We start from the raw sequence: 22,252 nt of genomic DNA, 5'->3' as shown, positions 1-22,252 counted from the left end.
AGTCTCTACAGAGTAACAGTCACTCTACAGAGTAACCGTCACTACTATGCAGTCAGTCTCTACAGAGTAACAGTCACTACTATGCAGTCAGTCAGTCTCTAACAGTCAGTCAGTCTCTACAGAGCAACAGTCACTACTATGTCAGTCAGTCTCTACAGAGTAACAGTCTCACTACAGATCACTACAGTCACTACAGATCAACAGTCAGTCAGTCAGTCTCTACAGAGTAACAGTCACTACTATGCAGTCAGTCTCTACAGATCAGTCAGTCAGTAAGTCTCTACAGAGTAACAGGCACTACTATGCAGTCAGTCTCTACAGAGTAACAGTCACTGCCATGCAGTCAGTCTCTACAGAGTAACAGTCACTACTATGTAGTCAGTCTCTACAGAGTAACAGTCACTGCTATGCAATCAGTCTCTACAGAGTAACAGTCACTACTATGTAGTCAGTCTCTACAGAGTAACAGTCACTGCCATGCAGTCAGTCTCTACAGAGTAACAGTCACTACTATGCAGTCAGTCTCTACAGAGTAACAGTCACTACTATGCAGTCAGTCTCTACAGAGTAACAGTCACTACCATGCAGTCAGTCTCTACAGAGTAACAGTCACTACTATGCAGTCAGTCTCTACAGGGTAACAGTCACTACTATGCAGTCAGTCTCTACAGAGTAACAGTCACTACTATGCAGTCAGTCTCTACAGAGTAACAGTCACTGCTATGCAGTCAGTCTCTACAGAGTAACAGTCACTACTATGCAGTCAGTCTCTATAGAGTAACAGTCACTACTATGCAGTCAGTTTCTACAGAGTAACAGTCACTTAGCCAGTCTCTCTACAGATCAACAGTCAGTCAGTCTCTCTACAGAGCAACGGCCACTCAGTCGGTCTCTACAGAGCATCAGTCCGTCAGTCTCTACAGAGCAACAGTCAGTCAGTCAGTCTCACTACAGATCAACAGTCAGTCAGTCAGTCTCACTACAGATCAACAGTCAGTCAGTCAGTCTCTCTACAGATCAACAGTCAGTCAGTCTCTACAGAGCATCAGTCAGTCAGTCTCTACAGATCAACAGTCAGTCAGTAAGTCTCTCTACAGAGCAACAGTCAGTCAGTCAGTCTCACTACAGATCAACAGTCAGTCAGTCTCACTATAGATCAACAGTCAGTCAGTCAGTCAGTCTCACTACAGATCAACAGTCAGTCACACAGAGTCTCGCTGGTGTATTGAACCGGGCATCACTGAGACCTCAATATGGCTATTCTTCCCTCTGGATATCCCAGAGGTCAAAGTGCATAGACAGCTACATGATGTCTCTCTAGCTCACCTGTCTGTAGAGCTGCTTGGCTCACTCCTACTAAAGGATGTAGTCATATGTACATATGTACTATGTTGAAGTATCAACATGTTCAGGGAAAAGTGGAGTTTCTCCCAGACACTGAGCTACGGTCTGTTTAGAATCCCTCTCCACTAATGGTTTAGGTTTGGATATGGGGAGCGTAAACTGATCCTAGATCAGTGCTAACTAAGGGGTGACTTGAGCAAGCATGACAGAGTCGTGGTCAAAACTAAAGTGAATATTGAGTTTTCTACTAGTTCGGGCTATTGGAAGATGTGTTGATGGAAAACATTCATACACACACGCACACACACACGCACACACACACACACACAGACACACACACACAGACACGCACACACACACAGACACACAGACAGACACACACACAGACATGTCAGCCGGTCTGTGGGAGAGCTGGGTTGGAGCTAGAATGGAGAGGTTAGACTGAAGGTCAGCTTTTTCCTCCCTGGTCAGTCAGCCAGCTGGTTTTAACCTTACAGACTAAACTCCCTGACAACACACTGGTGCTCTGTAGGTCAGTTGGTAGAGCATGACACTTGCAACAACAGGATAGTGGGTTTGATTCCCGTGACCATCCACACATAAAGAATGTATACATGACTACGTGGTTTGAAGAAAGACCTCTGCTAAATGGCATAAAAACACACCAACAGCAGACACACAGTGTCCATCAACGCTACACTCACTGAGACTGGGGGAACAATCACTTATAAAGGCTTGCTAGCTCAATGGAAAAGTTCATGATGATTCAAAAGTCTTTGAAACAATTGACATTCCATTTAGTAATAAAAAAAGACAGAGAAGTTCAGGCACGTTGTGATGTTTTGGAAAACATTCGGCTAAAACTGCTGAGCCTCGTTAGAGATGGTTGTAAGACCTTTGCATTATAAAGGGATAGAAACTCAGCCAATCGTTCTTCAACTGTCAAACACACACTGACAGACTACAAAAGCATAGACTCAATCAACTATCTCACCTCATATCTCTCTCTATATGTCTCCTACAGTATGACAACCCCACCTGAGATATTGAGGCAGACAGAGGACAAGGCTCATATCTGGAATGTTCAGGTCATTTGGAATGTGCCACTGATTCTGGAAGCCTGGCTGCAGCAGCACTAGAACTACACTGAAGGAGATGTCTCTTAAAGCTTTACTTGGTCCTGGAGAGTGGAGGAGACGGGTCAGGGGTCAGCCTCCAGGAGAGTGGAGGAGACAGGGGTCAGGAGTCAGCCTCCAGGAGAGTGGAGGAGACGGGTCAGGGGTCAGCCTCCAGGAGAGTGGAGGAGACAGGGATCAGCCTCCAGGAGAGTGGAGGAGACTGGTCAGGGGTCAGCCTCCAGGAGAGTGGAGGGGTCAGCCTCCTGGAGAGTGGAGGAGACAGGGATCAGCCTCCAGGAGAGTGGAGGAGACAGGGGTCAGCCTCCAGGAGAGTGGAGGGGCCAGGATTCAGCCTCCAGGAGATTGGAGGGGTCAGGGTTCAGCCTCCAGGAGAGTGGAGGAGACCGGGGTCAGCCTCCAGGAGAGTGGAGGAGACAGGAATCAGACTCCAGGAGAGTGGAGGAGACAGGGGTCAGCCTCCAGTAGAGTGGAGGAGTCAGGGGTCAGCCTCCAGGAGAGTGGAGGAGACAGGGGTCAGCCTCCAGGAGAGTTGAGGAGTCAGGGGTCAGCCTCCAGGAGAGTGCAGGAGACAGGGGTCAGCCTCCAGGAGAGTGGAGGAGACAGGGGTTAGCCTCAAGGAGAGTGGAGGAGACAGGGGTCAGGGGACAGCCTCCAGGAGAGTGGATGAGACAGCGGTCAGGGGACAGCCTCCAGGAGAGTGGAGGAGACAGAGGTCGGGTCAGCCTCCAGAGCTGCCTCGGCTAGCTGGTATCACAGTGCAGGGCAATATGGCTGATAGAACAACAATACTAGGATGTATTGCTTCAATTTGAACATATTCTCAACACCGTTCAATCTTTCATTACATGTAACGCCCTCTAAATAGCATCGATGGGTTGCTAGGGTAACAGTCAGGGTCCTTTCTAGAAAAAGAGCATAATTCAATAGAAACGCCATATTCCGGTAGGTAACTAAGTAATAGCATATCATGGCAACAGTTCGACTTGGTTAAAAACAACAACATCAACAATGTGGAAGCAGTAGCATCCCACACACTTTCTTAGCTAAGCATCTGATCAAGTACCTGACACTACATACCCTGTATGTTACACATGTAACCAGAACATTGCACTATTCAACACAGTAACTATCTGACACATACTTATCTGACAGTGGTGCTCAGACTCTCTGCTAGTCAATCCATCAGTCACAAGCACACATACAAGATAATCATCCCAAATGGCATTTACCCATAAGGCTCTGGTCAAAAGTAGTGGCCTTTATAGAGGAAAATGTTCTATTTGAGACACAGACATAGTCACAGAGGTGACGTTAGGGAGGGTCACAGAGGTGATGGTCTGAGGCTCATGTCCCGTTGCTGTGTCACCACAGTGACCCGGTGGGGGTGTCGGTCTAACAGAGGTATGACATCACAAAAACTCCACACGGGTTAATGCTGCATGAATTGCAAAACTCCCTTTTAACTAAAGTACAAATTTAAAATAAAAAAATAGATAAAAAAACATGAGACAAAAATAGAAGACAAATAAGAACGAAGACAAACCCAGAGAACACATATTAGTTAAAAAGGTCTATAAAAATACTACTATAGCTACGGTAGAAAGAGCAGCCCTGCAGGCCTCCGAGGTTTCTCTCCCGAGGTTTCTCTCCAGAGGTTTCTCTCCAGAGGTTTCCCTCCAGAGGTTTCTCTCCAGAGGTTTTCCTCCAGAGGTTTCTCTCCAGAGGTTTCCCTCCAGAGGTTTCTCTCCAGAGGTTTCTCTCCAGGGGTTTCTCTGGACCTGGTCCTGGAGATGGAGGCAGTGTGTGATGCCGCCCGTCCCGTACTGACAGACAGACAAACAGCCCTCAGAGAGCCATGGAAGGGGGGTTAGACCAGGGATGGGATGGGGTTGGGGCTGGGGGTATGGGTTTGGAACTGGGGGTACGGGTTGGGGGCTGGGGGTACAAGTTGGGGGCTGGGGGTACAAGTTGGGGGCTGGGGTTACGGACTGGGGGTACAGTTTGGGGGCTGGGGGTACAGACTGGGGGGGGGTACTGTAGTCTCTCTCTGTCTTGTCTCTAGTGGATGGGGTTGATGTCTGTACGGTGGTTGGGCAGGCCGTGCACAGTGCTGCCCCCTGCAGCTGTGCTGGAGGTGGTGATGTTGTTGTGCTGGATGACCTGCTGCTGGGAGCAGGCTGGGGCCGGGCTGCCTGCTGGACTGCTGTCTGGACCTGAGGGGAGGAGGACAACACACAGGGTGAGAGGACGATTGGCAATGGTGTGTGTGTGTGTGTGTGTGTGTGTGTGTGTATCAACATGAATGGGTGTGTAGTGAACATGAAACCCTCAATAGAACAACTCTCTCTAGATGTCTGTTTATCTAAACAAACACGGTCCAACAGTTAAAAACCTCTTAATTTTCAACAAATTGTTACATTTCTATGTACAGTATAAACCACTGAACGTTGTGTTTTCCAACCAAACATGTATCATATCCTCATTTCAGACCAATGGAATGAGGCGCGTTGAAAGCGCCTCGGCCTCGGCATGTTTGTTGTCTGTCTGAAAGGTTACACTGCAGCTTTTTAAAAGCCTCCACGAAACCTTTAGTTCTGAAGCACCACTGAACGGGCTGCCGCTTCTGAAGCCGGGCTGACATCCATCACTAGGCAACCAGAACTGTCAATCAAATGATCTCCATCTGCCTGCGCTCAGACCACTCGCTCCTAAGAAAAGTACTTTGATGTTTGTTAAAGTTTGTTAAGTGCATTTAGTAGAAAGAAAACATCTACCATAAAAAAAACTGCAGAAAAACAAAAGCACATTTTTTATTTAACCAAGTCAATTAAGAAAGTTAAATCTAGAATTGGCTTCCTATTTCGCAACAAAGCATCCTTCACTCATGCTGCCAAACATACCCTTGTAAAACTGACCATCCTACCAATCCTCGACTTCGGCGATGTCATTTTCATACTCGTCGCCAAACCCACTGGCTCCATGTCATCTACAAGACCCTGCTAGGTAAATTCCCCCCTTATCTCAGCTCGCTGGTCACCATAGCATCTCCCACCTGTAGCACACGCTCCAGCAGGTATATCTCTCTAGTCACCCCCAAAACCAATTCTTTCTTTGGCCACCTCTCCTTCCAGTTCTCTGCTGCCAACGACTGGAACGAACTACAAAAATCTCTGAAACTGGAAACACTTATCTCCCTCACTAGCTTTAAGCACCAACTGTCAGAGCAGCTCACAGATTACTGCACCTGTACATAGCCCACCTATAATTTAGCCCAAACAACTACCTCTTTCCCTACTGTATTTATTTTCTTTATTTTGCTCCTTTGCACCCCATTATTTTTATTTCTACTTTGCACATTCTTCCATTGCAGATCTACCATTCCAGTGTTTTACTTGCTATATTGTATTTACTTTGCCACCATGGCCTTTTTTTTGCGTTTACCTCCCTTATCTCACCTCATTTGCTCACATCGTATATAGACTTGTTTATATACTGTATTATTGACTGTATGTTTGTTTTACTCCATGTGTAACTCTGTGTCGTTGTATGTGTCGAACTGCTTTGCTTTATCTTGGCCAGGTCGCAATTGTAAATGAGAACTTGTTCTCAACTTGCCTACCTGGTTAAATAAAGGTGAAATAAAAAAGAACAAATTCTTATTTTCAATGACAGCCTAGGAACAGTGGGTTGACTGCCTTGTTCAGGGGCAGAACGGCAGATTTTTACCATGTCAGCTTGAGGATTCGATCTTGCAACCCTTCGGTTACAAGTCCAACTCTCTAACCACTAGGCTACCTGCCGCCCCATCAATCAATGTTTATTGTTGTCAGGGAAACAATAGAACATTCTATGCCGGAGCAGAATTCTACTGTCTGAAAGGTTATCAATTATCCACCCGTTACTGTAGCTGCATCCTATGTATGAAAAGGGTCAAATAAACATGCATTTTAAAACCTTTTTATCCCTTTGAAAACATGCTTGATACAGTTTCACAACATACTAGGAGTGACATCTGTACACAGATAGACTGGGCTTATCAATGCAAGTCTCTCCCAGTCAGTCAGCCCAGTCTACTCACCCTCTAAACAAGGAGCCAGTGAGAGCAGGGCAGTGTGAGGGGAAGTGAGCCTGCTTTTCCCCTGTCTGTCTGCTGAAGCCTCACAGCACAGCCTTCTGCCTTCTCCTAATTACATGGAAATGTCACTCCTATCCATATCAGAGGGTCCTGATGTCATAGTCTGCTGCTGTGGAACAGTCCAATAACCAGCAGGGGGACCGGGACCAGCAGGACTGAACATGGGAGTTTGGACGCCGGTCGTTAGTCTGTGACATCTTTTTTCAGTGGAATCTCTGCAGCGACCTGTGGTTTAGTTCTATGACTCCAGTCCACTTCTGATGGAAAAACAGGCCTCATATTCTGGGGTTGTAATGACCAGTACCAGACTTCCAGGCCGGGTGGTATCCTAGTGCCTCTCTCCCCCACATCCATGAAATAGCGTGGCTCCTGCCAGCATCCGTGCACCCTGTGTGATACACATGGCAGGATCCATATGTCCTCATAGTGTGGTGAGTGTGGGACAGGATGTCTTGACTGTCACCACCCTGGACTGGGCACCCTAACCTCAGGACTGCTTCTAACTCATACACACAGACACTGTATGGCTGGAGAACTGGGAAGGTTCTCTATGCAGGTTTAGCTGTATACTAGTGATACGGCACAGGGATGAGTGTGTGTGTGTGTGTGTGTGTTTTGGTGTTTTTTGTGTGTGTGTGTGTGTGTGTGTGTGCGTGCGTGCAAACAAGCTACTCACTGAGGTAACCTTGGGAGTCTTTCTGCAGAGTGGTGATGGGGCAGTCTTTATGGGTGAGGAGGAGCTGCTTGAGTTGGGTCACCTCGTTCTTCAGCATGGTCACCTCATTCTGACAACAAGCAATCAATCAAATGTGTTTAATAAAGCCCCTTTTACATCAGCAGTTTCCACAAAGTGCTTTACAGTTACCCACCCGACACACATTTTGAGCACAATAAGAGAGATTTACTGTTAGCTGGACTGAGTGATTATCTTTGCTTGGTGAATAAATTCAGCTTTTTTTGTTGTTGAATAGATTCTTGATAAAGGCACATTTTTTATAAAAGGAAAATAGCTTGTTTAAGCCTCACTGCAAAACTCACAATAAACATTCTGCATCAAGATTGCGATTAAGTGTATTATCATTGCTAAAACCATGTACAATTACAGGATTAAGATTTCAATCTTAATTGGAATTTAATACAACTATGACAAATAAATTAACCAGCTCATTGTTAGGAATGTCAAAAGACAGACATCATTTCAGGGGCTGGTTTTGATTTATGGTTGAAAATTGTCTGTATCTCTGAGTGTCTGCCTCCTAGAACTACAACAAGCCCCTACGGAACAACAGACTGAACTACAACAAGCCCCTACGGAACAACAGACTGAACTACAACAAGCCCCTACGGAACAACAGACTGAACTACAACAAGCCGCTACGGGACAACAGACTGAACTACAACAAGCCCCTACGGAACAAAAGACTGAACTACAACAAGCCCCTACGGAACAACAGACTGAACTACAACAAGCCCCTACAGAACAACAGACTGAACTACAACAAGCCCCTACGGAACAACAGACTGAACTACAACAAGCCCCTACGGAACAACAGACTGAACTACAACAAGCCCCTACGGAACAACAGACTGAACTACAACAAGCCCCTACGGAACAACAGACTGAACTACAACAAGCCCCTACGGAACAACAGACTGAACTACAACAAGCCCCTACGGAACAATAGACTGAACTACAACAAGCCCCTACGGAACAACAGACTGAAATACAACAAGCCGCTACGGAACAACAGACTGAACTACAACAAGCCCCTACGGAACAACAGACTGAACTACAACAAGCCCCTACGGAACAACAGACTGAACAACAGACTGACAAGCCCCTGAACGGAACAACAGACTGAACTACAACAAGCCCCTACGGAACAACAGACTGAACTACAACAAGCCCCTACGGAACAACAGACTGAACTACAACAAGCCCCTACGGAACAACAGACTGAACTACAACAAGCCCCTACGGAACAACAGACTGAACTACAACAAGCCCCTACGGAACAACAGACTGAACTACAACAAGCCCCTACGGAACAACAGACTGAACTACAACAAGCCCCTACGGAACAACAGACTGAACTACAACAAGCCTACAACAAGCCGCTACGGAACAACAGACTACGGAACAACAGACTGAACTACAACAAGCCCTACGGAACAACAGACTGAACTACAACAAGCCCCTGACGGAACAACAGACTGAACTACAACAAGCCCCTACGGAACAACAGACTGAACTACAACAAGCCCCTACGGAACAACAGACTGAACTAACAACAAGCCCCTACGGAACAACAGACTGAACTACAACAAGCCCCTACGGAACAACAGACTGAACTACAACAAGCCAACCTACGGAACAACAGACTGAACTACAACAAGCCCCTACGGAACAACAGACTGAACTACAACAAGCAACAGACTGAACTACGGAACAACAGACTGAACTACAACAAGCCCCTACGGAACAACAGACTGAACTACAACAAGCCCCTACGGAACAACAGACTGAACTACAACAAGCCCCTACGGAACAACAGACTGAACTACAACAAGCCCCTAACGGAACAACAGACTGAACTACAACAAGCCTACAACAAGCCCCTACGGAACAACAGACTGAACTACAACAAGCCCCTACGGAACAACAGACTGAACTACAACAAGCCCCTACGGAACAACAGACTGAACTACAACAAGCCCCTACGGAACAACAGACTGAACTACAACAAGCTGAACCCTACGGAACAACAGACTGAACTACAACAAGCCCCTACGGAACAACAGACTGAACTACAACAAGCCGCTACGGAACAACAGACTGAACTACAACAAGCCCCTACGGAACAACAGACTGAACTACAACAAGCCCCTACGGAACAACAGACTGAACTACAACAAGCCCCTACGGAACAACAGACTGAACTACAACAAGCCCCGGAACAACAGACGAACTACAACAAGAACAACAGACTGAACTACAACAAGCCCCTACGGAACAACAGACTGAACTACAACAACAGCCCCTACGGAACAACAGACTGAACTACAACAAGCCCCTACGGAACAACAGACTGAACTACAACAAGCCCCTACGGAACAACAGACTGAACTACAACAAGCCCCTACGGAACAACAGACTGAACTACAACAAGCCCCTACGGAACAACAGACTGAACTACAACAAGCCGCTACGGGACAACAGACTGAACTACAACAAGCCCCTACGGAACAACAGACTGAACTACAACAAGCCCCTACGGAACAACAGACTGAACTACAACAAGCCCCTACGGAACAACAGACTGAACTACAACAAGCCCCTACGGGACAACAGACTGAACTACAACAAGCCCCTACGGGACAACAGACTGAACTACAACAAGCCCCTACGGAACAACAGACTGAACTACAACAAGCCCCTACGGGACAACAGACTGAACTACAACAAGCCCCTACGGAACAACAGACTGAACTACAACAAGCCCCTACGGAACAACAGACTGAACTACAACAAGCCCCTACGGAACAACAGACTGAACTACAACAAGCCCCTATAACTATAACAAGGGAGAGTGGCAGTATGTCTGAGTTTAGTGGAGCAGTTCTCCTCCCAGGCTGAAAGAACATCAAACACATTGAAAGTGTTTGGTCTTCATGATCTGAACTATAGATAAGCAGAGACGTGTGGATGAAAGGAAAACAACCATTGTTAGAGTTGGAGAAAGAAAGAAGGTCTGGGTGGGAGATGGGTGCTACCTAACTTTTACAAGAGTTGAGCAGCATTCAATTCAATTCACTAAACTTTATTTAGAATGCTGTACACAGTGGTGCAGGCACGTACACAGATGGAGCTCTAGGGGTGCTGGAGCATCTGGCCTTTTGCCCTCTTATGAAAAAAAAGGTCCCTCTAATTTTATTGGTCACATACACATATTTAGCAGATGTTATTGCAGGTGTAGTGAAATGCTGTTTTTTCAAACAAATGACTTTTTATGAAATGTTTAGTGTCTTTTCAGGGAAGGGGGCTGCTGCAGGTCGCCTCTGTCAGTAGCAGAACAAGTGTTTTCACTCTGAGCACCTGCCCCATCAAAGGTGTGTGGCCCTGCAGTGGAGAACTTATTTACTACATCTCCCTGCTTTTGGAACATAAAAGTCTAATGTGAAGACCTACAACACGTCCCAAATAGCACCATATTCCCTATATAAGCTCACTACTTTTGACCAGAGCTCTATGAGCCCTATGGGCCCTGGTCAAAAGTAGTGCATTAAATAGGGACAAGGGTGCCATTTGCGACATAACCATCTCGTCCACATATATCCTACCAGAAGTTGCATGTTGGTCTGGGTCAGCTCTTCAGCCTTCTTCTCCAGTGACACCACCCATACTTTCCTCTTCTGTCTGCATCGCGTGGCCGCCGCTCGGTTTCTCTCCAGAAACTTCCGCCGCCGTTCGTCAGGGTCCTCGTCTACCGTCCGCCTGCGGCGCCCACCGCTAGAGGTCGGAGACTGCATCGTCTGGCTCGGCTGCATCTGCTGGGCCGCCGGCGACAACTAGAGAGAGAGAGAGAGAGAGAGAGAGACAGAGAGAGAGACAGAGAGAGAACAAGGTCACACACACAAATGGGAAAGGAAAGGGGGACACCTAGTCAGTTGTACAACTGAATGCCTTCAACTGAAATGTGTCTTCTGCATTTACAGGTCACTAAGAAGGACTTCAACTGTCTCATTTCCATGTTTCATCTACCCTAACATCTCGTGAAAGTCTTAACCTAGCTGAATTGGTTGTACCCTCCTGGTTCTTACTTCTACTCTATCTGTTTAAAGTCACTATTCACAGTCCCTACTCTGCCTGTTTAAAGTCACTATTCACAGTCCCTACTCTGCCTGTTTAAAGTCACTATTCACAGTCCCTACTCTGCCTGTTTAAAGTCACTATTCACAGTCCCTACTCTATCTGTTTAAAATCACTATTCACAGTCCCTACTCTATCTGTTTAAAGTCACTATTCACAGTCCCTACTCTATCTGTTTAAAGTCACTATTCACAGTCCCTACTCTACCTGTTTAAAGTCACTATTCACAGTCCCTACTCTACAGTCCCTACTCTGCCTGTTTAAAGTCACTATTCACAGTCCCTACTCTGCCTGTTTAAAGTCACTATTCACAGTCCCTACTCTGCCTGTTTAAAGTCACTATTCACAGTCCCTTCTCTATCTGTTTAAAGTCACTATTCACAGTCCCTTCTCTACCTGTTTAAAGTCACTATTCACAGTCCCTACTCTGCCTGTTTAAAGTCACTATTCACAGTCCCTACTCTGCCTGTTTAAAGTCACTATTCACAGTCCCTACTCTGCCTGTTTAACGTCACTATTCACAGTCCCTACTCTATCTGTTTAAAGTCACTATTCACAGTCCCTACTCTGCCTGTTTAAAATCACTATTCACAGTCCCTACTCTACCTGTTTAAAGTCACTATTCACAGTCCCTACTCTATCTGTTTAAAGTCACTATTCACAGTCCCTACTCTGCCTGTTTAAAGTCACTATTCACAGTCCCTACTCTGCCTGTTTAACGTCACTATTCACAGTCCCTTCTCTATCTGTTTAAAGTCACTATTCACAGTCCCTACTCTGCCTGTTTAAAGTCACTATTCACAGTCCCTACTCTACCTGTTTAAAGTCACTATTCACAGTCCCTACTCTACCTGTTTAAAGTCACTATTCACAGTCCCTACTCTGCCTGTTTAAAGTCACTATTCACAGTCCCTACTCTACCTGTTTAAAGTCACTATTCACAGTCCCTACTCTGCCTGTTTAAAGTCACTATTCACAGTCCCTACTCTGCCTGTTTAAAGTCACTATTCACAGTCCCTACTCTGCCTGTTTAAAGTCACTATTCACAGTCCCTACTTTTCCTTGTTTTTTAAAAATAATATGTTTATTATTTTACAATAAAAAATATAATAAAAAAGACAGCAATACTAACAATGACATTCGTTGTACTGTTGAATGGGACGGCCAATTTAGAGGACAAAACAAAACTTAACTCACACATACACAAAATAAAACAAAATCCTATTAGGTGGTACATAAATATTGAGTGTACAGCACAGAGTAGCAGCAGATCATCAACCCAGTTATGAAGCGGGACTAGACCATTTATCCTGTATCAGCTGACATATTGTGTAAAACATTGGACTTCTATTGGAGGTATTGCATAGAATCTTTTCCATATGTATTACATTCCCTAAATCCCATAACCACATTTCAAAGGTAGGTACAGTCTCCAGTTTCCAAAATTGCAATATGAGCCTTTTGGCTAATAGAGTACAAAGAGAGACAGCTTTCCCTTCCTGGTTATTCCCATCAACTGTACCAAACAGAGCGATCAATGGGTCTGGGGCTAGAATTCTATCAAAGGCTCTAGATAAGTTATCAAAAATGAGAGCCCAGTAAGCATGTAACTTAGGACATGTCCAGAATAAGTGGGTCAACATCCCCTCATCCTGCTTGCACCTCTCACACAGTGGTGAGGTGTCCGGGAATATTTTATGCAGTTTCACTTTTGAGTAATGTAACCTGTGTATCACCTTAAACTGTACAAGGTTGTATCTGGCATTCACTGAACTGTGGTTTATATTCCTGAGAGCTTCTACCCAGTCCTCATCTGAGATTTCTGACCCAAGTTCTTGTTCCCAAGCCCCTTTAATGGTGTCTGTGGATACCTCTATGTGGGCCTGTAGCACATCATACAGTCTAGAGACCGACCCTTTTGAATGGGGTTTGACAAGGATCACTATTCACAGTCCCTACTCTACCTGTTTAAAATCACTATTCATAGTCCCTACTCTACCTGTTTAAAGTCACTATTCACAGTCCCTACTCTACCTGTTTAAAGTCACTATTCACAGTCCCTACTCTACCTGTTTGAAATTACTATTCACAGTCCCTAAACTACCTGTTTAAAGTCACTATTCACAGTCCCTACTCTACCTGTTTAAAGTCACTATTCACAGTCCCTACTCTACCTGTTTAAAGTCACTATTCACAGTCCCTACTCTACCTGTTTAAAGTCACTATTCACAGTCCCTACTCTGCCTTTTTAAAGTCACTATTCACAGTCCCTACTCTACCTGTTTAAAGTCACTATTCACAGTCCCTACTCTACCTGTTTAAAGTCACTATTCACAGTCCCTACTCTGCCTGTTTAACGTCACTATTCACAGTCCCTACTCTGCCTGTTTAAAGTCACTATTCACAGTCCCTACTCTACCTGTTTAAAATCACTATTCACAGTCCCTACTCTACATGTGTAAAGTCACTATTCACAGTCCCTACTCTACCTGTGTAAAGTCACTATTCACAGTCCCTACTCTACCTGTTTAAAATCACTATTCACAGTCTACCTACCTGTTTGAAACTACTATTCACAGTCCATACTCTACCTGTTTAAAGTCACTATTCACAGTCCCTACTCTACCTGTTTAAAGTCACTATTCACAGTCCCTACTCTGCCTGTTTAACGTCACTATTCACAGTCCCTACTCTGCCTGTTTAAAGTCACTATTCACAGTCCCTACTCTACCTGTTTAAAATCACTATTCACAGTCCCTACTCTACCTGTTTAAAATCACTATTCACAGTCCCTACTCTACATGTGTAAAGTCACTATTCACAGTCCCTACTCTACCTGTGTAAAGTCACTATTCACAGTCCCTACTCTACCTGTTTAAAATCACTATTCACAGTCTACCTACATGTTTGAAATTACTATTCACAGTCCCTATTCTACCTGTTTAAAGTCACTATTCACAGTCCCTACTCTACCTGTTTAAAATCTCTATTCACAGTCTACCTACCTGTTTGAAATTACTATTCACAGTCCCTACTCTACCTGTTTGAAATTACTATTCACAGTCCCTACTCTACCTGTTTAAAGTCACTATTCACAGTCCCTACTCTACCTGTGTAAAGTCACTATTCACAGTCCCTACTCTACCTGTTTAAAATCACTATTCACAGTCCCTACTCTACCTGTTTAAAGTCACTATTCACAGTCCCTACTCTACCTGTTTAAAGTCACTATTCACAGTCCCTACCCTACCTGTTTAAAGTCACTATTCACAGTCCCTACTCTACCTGTTTAAAATCACTATTCACAGTCCCTACTCTACCTGTTTAAAATCACTATTCACAGTCCCTACTCTACATGTGTAAAGTCACTATTCACAGTCCCTACTCTACCTGTGTAAAGTTACTATTCACAGTCCCTACTCTACCTGTTTAAAGTCACTATTCACAGTCCCTACTCTACCTGTTTAAAATCACTATTCACAGTCCCTACTCTACCTGTTTGAAATTACTATTCACAGTCCCTACTCTACCTGTTTAAAGTCACTATTCACAGTCCCTACTCTACCTGTTTAAAGTCACTATTCACAGTCCCTACTCTACCTGTTTAAAGTCACTATTCACAGTCCCTACCCTACCTGTTTAAAGTCACTATTCACAGTCCCTACTCTACCTGTTTAAAATCAATCACAGTCCCTACTCTATTTTAAAATCACTATTCACAGTCCCTACTCTACATGTGTAAAGTCACTATTCACAGTCCCTACTCTACCTGTGTAAAATCACTATTCACAGTCCCTACTCTACCTGTTTAAAATCACTATTCACAGTCCCTACTCTACATGTGTAAAGTCACTATTCACAGTCCCTACTCTACCTGTGTAAAGTCACTATTCACAGTCCCTACTCTACCTGTTTAAAATCACTATTCACAGTCTACCTACCTGTTTGAAATTACTATTCACAGTCCCTACTCTACCTGTTTAAAGTCACTATTCACAGTCCCTACTCTACCTGTTTAAAATCTCTATTCACAGTCTACCTACCTGTTTGAAATTACTATTCACAGTCCCTACTCTACCTGTTTGAAATCACTATTCACAGTCCCTACTCTACCTGTTTAAAATCACTATTCACAGTCCCTACTCTACCTGTTTAAAGTCACTATTCACAGTCCCTACTCTACCTGTTTAAAGTCACTATTCACAGTCCCTACTCTACCTGTTTAAAGTCACTATTCACAGTCCCTACTCTACCTGCTTGAAATTACTATTCACAGCCACTTCCCTAAAAACAAAATTATGCCTATGCCACGTGGCCTCCCCCTCCCCACCACTTCTTCCCCATCTGAAGGCGTCAGTCAGTCAGCCAGTCAGTCAGCCAGCCAGTCAGTCAGCCAGTCAGTCAGTCAGTCAGTCAGCCAGCCAGTCAGCCAGTCAGTCAGTCAGTCAGCCAGTCAGTCAGTCAGTCAGCCAGTCAGCCAGTCAGTCAGTCAGTCAGCCAGTCAGCCAGTCAGTCAGCCAGTCAGTCAGCCAGTCAGTCAGTCAGCCAGTCAGTCAGTCAGCCAGTCAGTCAGGAGTAGGTGGGTGAGTGAGTGAGTGAGTGAGTGAGTGAGTGAGTGAGTGAGTGAGTGAGTAACTGGACTGATTTACAGAGCAGCCCTGCCCGCCTTGTTAAAGAAGTGTCAGGACAGTGTTTTCCACCGCCCACCTCCACTCAGCCTAACCCTCACAGACACACAGTCAGAAAGAGCCTGCTTTGCTTTCTAAAAACCCCTCAGTGTGCCCACTGACTGGTCCTGACATATACTTGGCATGGGTCAAGTGCTTTCAGTCCTCAGATCATTAGCGTTTTCAGGAGGATGGTGGAAAATACAAGTTGCTCTGATGGCGGCTGTGTATACAGCCAGTGTTGTTGTAATGTTTTAACGGAACAGAAGGGTATCTTTGGAACATACAGGGGGGGGGGTCCGAATGGCTCAACAGTAAAATATACATTAAGGGTCTTAGTTAACCTTTGGCCTTATTGTAATTTACATCACTAACTTCCATGTCAACATCACAACATCAGTCCTGGGACAAATGTTTGAATCAATGTCAAATATAGGTGAAAACTAAAGAAATAACTATATGTATTGTTAGTTGATGCTCGGCTGTGTGTTCTGTCAGCTCTCCATGACTAGGTGCTAATAACCCAGGCCAGTCTTATAGCTCTGTACATTATCCTAAACATGCAACACCTGGAACATGTTGTGACCACTGGACTGACTGACTGAAGCCCTGGTCTGTACATTATCCTAACCCTACAACACCTGGAACATGTTGTGACCACTGGACTGACTGAAGCCCTGGTCTGTACATTATCCTAACCCTACAACACCTGGAACATGTTGTGACCACTGGACTGACTGAAGCCCTGGTCTGTACATTATCCTAACCCTACAACAGCTGGAACATGTTGTGACCACTGGACTGACTGACTGAAGCCCTGGTCTGTACATTATCCTAACCCTACAACACCTGGAACAGGTTGTGATCACTGGGCTGACTGACTGAAGCCCTGGTCTGTACATTATCCTAACCCTACAACACCTGGAACATGTGACCACTGGACTGACTGACTGAAGCCCTGGTCTGTACATTATCCTAACCCTACAACACCTGGAACATGTTGTGACCACTGGACTGACTGAAGCTCTGGTCTGTACATTATCCTAACCCTACAACACCTGGAACATGTTGTGACCACTGGACTGACTGACTGAAGCCCTGGTCTGTACATTATCCTAACCCTACAACACCTGGAACATGTTGTGACCACTGGACTGACTGAAGCACTGGTCTGTACATTATCCTAACCCTACAACACCTGGAACATGTTGTGACCACTGGACTGACTGAAGCCCTGGTCTGTACATTATCCTAACCCTACAACACCTGGAACATGTTGTGACCACTGGACTGACTGAAGCCCTGGTCTGTACATTATCCTAACCCTACAACACCTGGAACATGTTGTGACCACTGGACTGACTGACTGAAGCCCTGGTCTGTACATTATCCTAACCCTACAACACCTGGAACATGTTGTGACCACTGGACTGACTGAAGCCCTGGTCTGTACATTATCCTAACCCTACAACACCTGGAACATGTTGTGACCACTGGACTGACTGAAGCCCTGGTCTGTACATTATCCTAACCCTACAACACCTGGAACATGTTGTGACCACTGGGCTGACTGACTGAAGCCCTGGTCTGTACATTATCCTAACCCTACAAAACACCTGGAACATGTTGTGACCACTGGACTGACTGACTGAAGCCCTGGTCTGTACATTATCCTAACCCTACAACACCTGGAACATGTTGTGATCACTGGGCTGACTGACTGAAGCCCTGGTCTGTACATTATCCTAACCCTACAACACCTGGAACATGTTGTGACCACTGGACTGACTGACTGAAGCCCTGGTCTGTACATTATCCTAACCCTACAACACCTGGAACATGTTGTGACCACTGGACTGACTGACTGAAGCCCTGGTCTGTACATTATCCTAACCCTACAACACCTGGAACATGTTGTGACCACTGGGCTGACTGACTGAAACCCTGGTCTGTGCATTATCCTAACCCTACAACACCTGGAACATGTTGTGACCACTGGACTGACTGACTGAAGCCCTGGTCTGCACATTATCCTAACCCTACAACACCTGGAACATGTTGTGACCACTGGGCTGACTGACTGAAGCCCTGGTCTGTACATTATCCTAACCCTACAACACCTGGAACATGTTGTGACCACTGGACTGACTGACTGAAGCCCTGGTCTGTACATTATCCTAACCCTACAACACCTGGAACATGTTGTGACCACTGGACTGACTGACTGAAGCCCTGGTCTGCACATTATCCTAACCCTACAACACCTGGAACATGTTGTGACCACTGGACTGACTGATTGAAGCCCTGGTCTGTACATTATCCTAACCCTACAACACCTGGAACAGGTTGTGATCACTGGGCTGACTGACTGAAGCCCTGGTCTGTACATTATCCTAACCCTACACAACACCTGGAACATGTGACCACTGGACTGACTGACTGAAGCCCTGGTCTGTACATTATCCTAACCCTACAACACCTGGAACATGTTGTGACCACTGGACTGACTGAAGCTCTGGTCTGTACATTATCCTAACCCTACAACACCTGGAACATGTTGTGACCACTGGACTGACTGACTGAAGCCCTGGTCTGTACATTATCCTAACCCTACAACACCTGGAACATGTTGTGACCACTGGACTGACTGAAGCCCTGGTCTGTACATTATCCTAACCCTACAACACCTGGAACATGTTGTGACCACTGGACTGACTGAAGCACTGGTCTGTACATTATCCTAACCCTACAACACCTGGAACATGTTGTGACCACTGGACTGACTGACTGAAGCCCTGGTCTGTACATTATCCTAACCCTACAACACCTGGAACATGTTGTTATCACTGGACTTACTGAAGCCCTGGTCTGTACATTATCCTAACCCTACAACACCTGGAACATGTTGTGATCACTGGACTGACTGACTGAAGCCCTGGTCTGTACATTATCCTAACCCTACAACACCTGGAACATGTTGTGACCACTGGGCTGACTGACTGAAGCCCTGGTCTGTACATTATCCTAACCCTACAACACCTGGAACATGTTGTGACCACTGGACTGACTGACTGAAGCCCTGGTCTGTACATTATCCTAACCCTACAACACCTGGAACATGTTGTGACCACTGGGCTGACTGACTGAAGCCCTGGTCTGTACATTATCCTAACCCTACAACACCTGGAACATGTCGTGACCACTGGGCTGACTGAAGCCCTGGTCTGTACATTATCCTAACCCTACAACACCTGGAACATGTTGTGACCACTGGACTGACTGAAGCTCTGGTCTGTACATTATCCTAACCCTACAACACCTGGAACATGTTGTGACCACTGGACTGACTGACTGAAGCCCTGGTCTGTACATTATCCTAACCCTACAACACCTGGAACATGTTGTGACCACTGGACTGACTGAAGCCCTGGTCTGTACATTATCCTAACCCTTCAAGACCTGGAATATGTTGTGATCACTGGGCTGACTGACTGAAGCCCTGGTCTGTACATTATCCTAACCCTACAACACCTGGAACATGTGACCACTGGACTGACTGACTGAAGCCCTGGTCTGTACATTATCCAAACGCTACAACACCTGGAACATGTTGTGATCACTGGACTGACTGACTGAAGCCCTGGTCTGTACATTATCCTAAACATGCAACACCTGGAACATGTTGTGACCACTGGACTGACTGACTGAAGCCCTGGTCTGTACATTATCCTAACCCTACAACACCTGGAACATGTTGTGACCACTGGACTGACTGAAGCCCTGGTCTGTACATTATCCTAACCCTACAACACCTGGAACATGTTGTGACCACTGGACTGACTGAAGCCCTGGTCTGTACATTATCCTAACCCTACAACAGCTTGAACATGTTGTGACCACTGGACTGACTGACTGAAGCCCTGGTCTGTACATTATCCTAACCCTACAACACCTGGAACAGGTTGTGATCACTGGGCTGACTGACTGAAGCCCTGGTCTGTACATTATCCTAACCCTACAACACCTGGAACATGTGACCACTGGACTGACTGACTGACTGAAGCCCTGGTCTGTACATTATCCTAACCCTACAACACCTGGAACATGTTGTGACCACTGGACTGACTGAAGCTCTGGTCTGTACATTATCCTAACCCTACAACACCTGGAACATGTTGTGACCACTGGACTGACTGAAGCCCTGGTCTGTACATTATCCTAACCCTACAACACCTGGAACATGTTGTGACCACTGGACTGACTGACTGAAGCCCTGGTCTGTACATTATCCTAACCCTACAACACCTGGAACATGTTGTGACCACTGGACTGACTGACTGAAGCCCTGGTCTGTACATTATCCTAACCCTACAACACCTGGAACATGTTGTGACCACTGGGCTGACTGACTGAAGCCCTGGTCTGTACATTATCCTAACCCTACAACACCTGGAACATGTTGTGACCACTGGACTGACTGACTGAAGCCCTGGTCTGCACATTATCCTAACCCTACAACACCTGGAACATGTTGTGACCACTGGGCTGACTGACTGAAGCCCTGGTCTGTACATTATCCTAACCCTACAACACCTGGAACATGTTGTGACCACTGGACTGACTGACTGAAGCCCTGGTCTGTACATTATCCTAACCCTACAACACCTGGAACATGTTGTGACCACTGGACTGACTGACTGAAGCCCTGGTCTGCACATTATCCTAACCCTACAACACCTGGAACATGTTGTGACCACTGGACTGACTGATTGAAGCCCTGGTCTGTACATTATCCTAACCCTACAACACCTGGAACAGGTTGTGATCACTGGGCTGACTGACTGAAGCCCTGGTCTGTACATTATCCTAACCCTACACAACACCTGGAACATGTGACCACTGGACTGACTGACTGAAGCCCTGGTCTGTACATTATCCTAACCCTACAACACCTGGAACATGTTGTGACCACTGGACTGACTGAAGCTCTGGTCTGTACATTATCCTAACCCTACAACACCTGGAACATGTTGTGACCACTGGACTGACTGACTGAAGCCCTGGTCTGTACATTATCCTAACCCTACAACACCTGGAACATGTTGTGACCACTGGACTGACTGAAGCCCTGGTCTGTACATTATCCTAACCCTACAACACCTGGAACATGTTGTGACCACTGGACTGACTGAAGCACTGGTCTGTACATTATCCTAACCCTACAACACCTGGAACATGTTGTGACCACTGGACTGACTGACTGAAGCCCTGGTCTGTACATTATCCTAACCCTACAACACCTGGAACATGTTGTTATCACTGGACTTACTGAAGCCCTGGTCTGTACATTATCCTAACCCTACAACACCTGGAACATGTTGTGATCACTGGACTGACTGACTGAAGCCCTGGTCTGTACATTATCCTAACCCTACAACACCTGGAACATGTTGTGACCACTGGGCTGACTGACTGAAGCCCTGGTCTGTACATTATCCTAACCCTACAACACCTGGAACATGTTGTGACCACTGGACTGACTGACTGAAGCCCTGGTCTGTACATTATCCTAACCCTACAACACCTGGAACATGTTGTGACCACTGGGCTGACTGACTGAAGCCCTGGTCTGTACATTATCCTAACCCTACAACACCTGGAACATGTCGTGACCACTGGGCTGACTGAAGCCCTGGTCTGTACATTATCCTAACCCTACAACACCTGGAACATGTTGTGACCACTGGACTGACTGAAGCTCTGGTCTGTACATTATCCTAACCCTACAACACCTGGAACATGTTGTGACCACTGGACTGACTGACTGAAGCCCTGGTCTGTACATTATCCTAACCCTACAACACCTGGAACATGTTGTGACCACTGGACTGACTGAAGCCCTGGTCTGTACATTATCCTAACCCTTCAACACCTGGAATATGTTGTGATCACTGGGCTGACTGACTGAAGCCCTGGTCTGTACATTATCCTAACCCTACAACACCTGGAACATGTGACCACTGGACTGACTGACTGAAGCCCTGGTCTGTACATTATCCTAACCCTACAACACCTGGAACATGTTGTGATCACTGGG

At 45.9% G+C, this 22,252-nt stretch overlaps 1 protein-coding gene across 1 annotated transcript in view; it reads right to left on the bottom strand.

The window, feature by feature from the left end:
- Positions 1-286: 286 nt before the first annotated feature.
- Positions 287-22,252, bottom strand: part of creb5b (cAMP responsive element binding protein 5b) — a 119,965-nt gene continuing 97,999 nt past the window's right edge. The window contains exons 9-11 of the mRNA XM_065027471.1: positions 10,960-11,187; positions 7,295-7,403; positions 287-4,696 (exon numbers count right to left, since the gene is read on the bottom strand). Coding sequence (XP_064883543.1) covers positions 4,542-4,696; positions 7,295-7,403; positions 10,960-11,187 — 492 coding nt within the window. The 3' untranslated portion in view covers positions 287-4,541. The remainder of the gene's footprint in view (positions 4,697-7,294; positions 7,404-10,959; positions 11,188-22,252) is intronic.

This window comes from Oncorhynchus nerka, linkage group LG14 (genome assembly GCF_034236695.1).
Source record: "Oncorhynchus nerka isolate Pitt River linkage group LG14, Oner_Uvic_2.0, whole genome shotgun sequence".
Taxonomy (NCBI): Eukaryota; Metazoa; Chordata; class Actinopteri; order Salmoniformes; family Salmonidae; genus Oncorhynchus; species Oncorhynchus nerka.
Note: the sequence above shows the minus strand (reverse complement) of the source record. Positions and strands in the feature narration are given on the sequence as shown.